Raw genomic sequence first — 6,000 nt, 5'->3', positions numbered from 1 at the left:
TTGATCTTCGCAACCAACTGGGCTAAACCTTAGAAATTTCATACCGTGACATTTTCATCTAACATCATTCAAACATAGTTTGAAATATCAAAAGCCTACAACAGGTTGCAAAGCTATTACGATAGAAAATTACAGTTTAAGAAGAGTATTCAGTTTCTTTGAGGAAGAAAATGGAAAGTTATAAATTCTATTTTGTAGAAATAAATCCGAAAAAAATCTTGAAAAAAACTGGAAAAGTTTCAAATGATCATGCCATGGAAATTAATATTTTAATTTTAAAGTAGACATTTAAATAAAATAAAACGAGTTCAATATCCTTTTCAGGAATATTTACAGAATACTTAAAATAGTTTTAACAAAATTAAAAACTTTTTTAGAAGGAGGGGGGGGGGACTATCTACTGCCCCCTTTATTTTTTTCTAGTCATTGTTACTTCCGTCGTTTACCCGCGCTTGGTATGAATTCATGATTTTAGCTAAAGTGCCCGGCGTACCCCGTGTTATTTCAATTTGTTTTAGCCCTATGTCACCCCTATGTAACCATGGGTTACCTAAAAAAATGTCAACCAATAGCGAACATAAATATATATATATATATATATATATATATATGTATATAAATATATCTATATATGTATGAAGTGAAAAGCTTTTTTATATCGCTATAGAATCTGAATAATCTGTGTGGTATTGTAGGATATATGAAATCTGTAGTATTTGTAGGATTTGCAGGATGTTCTGTACAGAATCTATAGGATATCTGCAATTGGTGTAGAATATATAGGATTTGCAGGATGTGCAGTACAGAATCTATAGTATATCTGCAATCTGTAGAATCTGAGATATCTGCAATCTGTAGAATCTGAGATATCTACAATCTGTAGAATCTGATATATCTGCAATCTGTAGAATCTATTGGCTATCTACAATCTGAAGAATCTAGGATATCTGCAATCAGTAGAATTTGTAGGATTTGCAGGATGTGTATTGCAGAATCTATAGTATACCTGCAATCTGTAGAATCCGAAGGATATATACAATTCGTAGAATCTGTAGGATATCTACAATCTTTAGATTCTGGGATATATCTGCAGGATTTGCAAGATGTGCAATGCAGAATTCAAAGGATGTCTGCAATCTGTAAAATCTATAGGATATCCGCAATCTGTAGAATCTGTAGGATTTGCATTATGTGCAGTGTAAATTTATAGGATACCTGCAATCTGAAGGATTTGTAAGTGTGTTCAGGAAAATTTGATTTTGCTCTGCAGATAAACTTCGTACCCAGAGTACAGGATAATTTCCCATGAGTGCCTCATCTCAGTTCCCTAGAGAGGATTGAAGAGAATCTAATACTGGGACGGAGCAGCAGGAGAACCAGGCTCCATCCAATCTTTATCTCTCTCTTCAATATAGAATATTTATTGTCAGCAGAAAATATATTAAAGTTGTAAATTTGCAAATCTCTGGTTCTTAGTTTTATAATATTTTATTCGGAAAGATAGAAATTTGGGCCAAATATTTAAATTTTGTATTGGCTCAGGTTTCTATTTTGTCTGACAAGTCATTTAAAAATGAGAGGGGGAATTTTTTATGCAAGTTTCCCCATATTTTCTTTTCCTCTATATTCCCTTTACAGAAATATTTTAACCTACTTGCCCTTGACCGTGAAATTTGCTTGAGATTAGTTACAGTCACTTCTTTCGTGATATTAGGTACTTATATGGATTATTTAATAATGGATTATATTAGGTAGGTCAAGGGATTATAATACTAATGGATTATATTAGATAGGTCAAGGGATTATAATACTAATGGATTATATTAGGTAGGTCAAGGGATTATAATACTAATGGATTATATTAGGTAGGTCAGGGGATTAGAAAAAATAAGAAAACTAATAGAAGTGTATAAGATGGTGTACTCCTGAATATATAATGTTTGAGGAACGTAAAGTGTGTATGAGTATACTGTTTACTTTTATACATTCAGGTAGATTCCGACGGTAATCACCTGTCAGAGGATAAACCTCCGTTTCTCTACTCTACGCGTCCCCCCCCCTTACTCTACTCTACTCCTGTCCTGTGTTAGTATACTAGAGGCCTACCACTAGACAGTGACCGGCTCCTGTGTGCAGTATAGTGAACAAACTATAGCTGGGCCTATACTCTGCTCTGCCCAGCTCGCGGCTTTCTAAACTTTCTAGAACTTAATAGTTTAGCACAGGTTTTCACAGCTTATACAGTGGTTTATTAAGTTTAGTGATTATTTAGAGCAACAAGTGTTTTAATTAATAAGAATACGAGAATATCAGAATATTTCTAATCGAACTTAAATCTTTTATCATTCATTATGATGGCCCCGTCTGGGGGTAAGGGGAATGGGCAGGTGTCCCAGAGTAATGCCTTCCAAACCTATCAGGACTTCTCCGCCCTTGAAGACGATGCACAAGCCCTGCCGGCCAACTTCTCCACCGGAAGTGGGTTCGGAGGTAAATAGAAAACATTTTATATTTCTGGTGTTATAAAATCTTCAATCTGTATATTTACGTAGCTTGTCTGTTTGTTTGTTTGTATCCAAAAAACGTCAAAACGACTGAACCGATCGGGCCCAAATTTTGTGTGGGATCTCAGATGACCCCAGGGAAGATCTATAGATGATCAAAAATAGGCCTCCAACAAAATTAGATTTTCAATAAAATTTGAAAATACACGATTTTTTATATAAATCCGCGAACTTTTTTGTTATTTTTTTTAATGTATACAAAGAGAAAATGTTCACTATGGAAACAGAAGATGGGCGCGAAGCGCCGTTAAAGCCTAGTTTCATATAAAACTCAGCAATTTATTCATGCATTGGTCTTTGTTATCCGAACTACAGTTGTATTATTCCAAATGATATATATTAGATTAAGATTGTAAACTTTTCTTCTCTCCAAAATTGAAAAGTATCTGCTTTCAATTTATTGTAAGAAGCAGTCGACGTACTCTAAAGGGTCTGTTGACGTACTTTAAAATGATCCTTTATTTCAGAGTTACATGCCTGATTCACAATGGTTTGTTATAAAAATAACCTTGTTTTTCTATCTTAAAATAGAAAATTTTAAATTGTGTCTTCTCTTCAAAATTTAATTGCGTATTTATACAGCAAAGACAAAGGATATCGACAAAAATAAAAAAATAAAGCGATTGGGAGTGTACAGGGGTGTACACTGTACAGGAGTAACAAGTTTATGTTTGGGGATCATAATTTGTTTGGATTTTATCAATAAGCTGATAAAAATTGCGGAACTAAAAAGTGATATTGAAAAATAACATTTTCGATGATGATACAATAAGTATTGATAAAAGGTTTCTAAATGACGGCCGAAATATTTCCTGCGATATGCTTTCTTCCATTTTGTAAATATTATATGTGTTCTTAGTTATCTTTTATCAATATAATAAAGCTCTTCGCTCATATATATACTAGCCGAAGTACCCAGCGTTGCCCGTCGAATTAAAAAAAAAATTTAAAAAAATTTCGAATTTAAAAAAATCGATAGGTTCCCTTAAAAAATCCAGGCAATTTGGTTTAGCCGTTTAGCCAGCTATAGCTAACATATATATATATATACATACATACATACATACATACACCCATACATACAAATATGTATATATGTATATGAGCAAGGCTTTTTATTATATTCATTTATATATATGTTAGCTATAGCTGGCCAAACGGCTGAACCAAATTGGTTGAATTTTTTTAAGGGAACTCACTAGTACCCAGGGGGTAACATTGGCTAAAAATTAAGATTTATTTCTTTAAGGGTTTTTCTAAAAATCCACGGAAAATGCCGGGCACAGAAGCTAGTTTATCGAATAGATATGAATTCATGGATGGAAGAAAACAAGATTTAAAATACCGTTTGTCCCTTCTATATCATTCCTGTAATATTCCAGTAACTGATGATAATACTAAGGATATTATTTCATCCATTAAACCTTAATTATTCCGGAGAATCCAGCTCAATTGTTGCTGGAGAATGAATAATACCGTGAAAAGAGAGAATTTATTATTTTTTTAGAATTTGACAAAATCTTATTTTTTCAAACTTGATATCTTTGAACTGAATTTCTCGACTGCGGATAAACAGTGGGAGTTTATTCCTAAAGACGAAGACCTAAATGCAATTTTAGATGATGAATCTCAACTGTATTTACATTTTACGAGAGGCATGTCTGATTCTCAACAGTGTCCTTGAATCCTTAATGGGATCAATAATGGACAAGATAACTTAGGTTTTCTAGCTTGAAAAGTTTTAATTCTGTAAACTCCTTCATTGTTTCTGAAGTAAGAAATGCGCCAGTCACTTTTTTTTAGCGAAACCACATATGTAAATAATCAATTTCAAAAACAAAAACGTGGATATATATTCTTACTTGATCAGACAAAGCTTTCGTTGTGAACATTTTGCAACGGTTTGGTCTTTTATTCAACTTCATTAACTCACAAATACATTTTCGTAGCCCTTGACATATATTAGTAATTGGCAAAATTATCATAGATGCTTTTGCCTAAAGCTTGTAACATTAGAATCTCTAATTGAAGAATAAATGCTGAGGTGAAAGATCAAACTGACAATTTCCAAAGATCCCGGTAGAAAGGATCCTGAAGGTTATATCGGAGAAATGCACATTATGCATATTATATTAGGCAGCGAATGCATACAGATGCATGTATGATGTGATTTCTTGTTGGTTGCTTTACGCCTTCTTAAATAATTTTATATCTTTAAGTTTTGAGAAACCTTAACTTTTTAAACCTATTCGATAGCGGATTAAAAAGAAAAATGAAAGGTTGTCGGATTAAATAATGAAAGGGAAATATGACGAATTAAATAATAAAATGAAAGGAAGGTACATATAGCGGGATTAAATAATGAAAGGAGAGAATAGCGAATTGTATGATAAAAGGCGAGAATAGTGGATTGTATAATAAAAGGAGAGAATAGTGGATTGTATAATAAAAGGGGAGAATAGTGGATTGTATAATAAAAGGAGAGAATAGTTGATTGTATAATAAAAGGAGAGAATAGTGGATTGTATAAAAATGAAAAGGGAGACGGATTAAATAATAAAAAGAGAGACATGGTTAAATTAGGAAATAAACGGAATTTTAAAAACAAGAGAATATAAGTTTATGTTAAAATATGTAGTAAATCCTAGAGACTGGAGAGTCCATGGAGATAATAAAATGTTCTGGAATAGTATGCACACTGCACACTAATATAATAAAATTTAACTGCACTATTCATGGAGTTTATTATATTAAAACTATAGAAATAGAAAGCTCTATTCCTACTTCTTTCATCATTCCGTAATTGTAATTTAAAATACACTTGTTAGGAATCAAAGCATTATTTATATAAAGTCGTCGTTATTGTATTGATATAATCGACGACCTCTGTATCTATAGTTATACTTTGCTTGCCTGGTTGTTTATTTGTCCTTTTATAGATGTTCAAAATTGCAAAAAGGAATTGAGTTTTTGCCACAAACTCAAATCTTCTTATCCCAATATCTTTGCAACCTGATGGTACAAACCTTTGATATTTCAAATTTAGATTACTCTATCTATAAGTATCAATAGTTTTAAAAATATAAGGTCTACGACATTGGTATACAAAGATGTAGAGATTAGAAAATCAGAGTTTGTGGCAAAAACTCAATTCCTTTGTGTCCAAAAGTTTTTGATTTTTTTAATTTGAAAATGCGCGATAAAACAATATTATTAAATTCCCGAACTTTTTTTATTGATATATATATTGTGCAAAGAAAAGATGCCCCACAGATAGAGTCACAATTAAAATTGAAACAGAAGAGTCTTAATCTATCAAAAGTACGCACCTCTGCCCCTTTAGTAAAAGTAAATTCAACCTATATGAAGCATAAATTCTGACCGCGTCAACCTTGTTGCACCGGCTGTCCATAGAGCTAGGTACAGTACACACTGG

At 32.4% G+C, this 6,000-nt stretch overlaps 1 protein-coding gene across 1 annotated transcript in view; it reads left to right on the top strand.

Annotated features, from left to right (window-relative positions):
• The first annotated feature begins 2,100 nt into the window (after positions 1–2,100).
• LOC111701668 (receptor-type tyrosine-protein phosphatase kappa) overlaps positions 2,101–6,000 on the top strand; it is a 57,898-nt gene continuing 53,998 nt past the window's right edge. Inside the window, exon 1 of the mRNA XM_023473059.1 lies at positions 2,101–2,490. Within this exon, the coding sequence (XP_023328827.1) occupies positions 2,352–2,490 (139 nt within the window). The 5' untranslated portion in view covers positions 2,101–2,351. The remainder of the gene's footprint in view (positions 2,491–6,000) is intronic.

The sequence above is a fragment of the Eurytemora carolleeae genome, unplaced genomic scaffold, assembly GCF_000591075.1.
Source record: "Eurytemora carolleeae unplaced genomic scaffold, Eaff_2.0 scaffold294, whole genome shotgun sequence".
In the NCBI taxonomy this organism is placed as follows: Eukaryota; Metazoa; Arthropoda; class Copepoda; order Calanoida; family Temoridae; genus Eurytemora; species Eurytemora carolleeae.
This window is presented reverse-complemented; position numbering and strand designations above follow the sequence as displayed.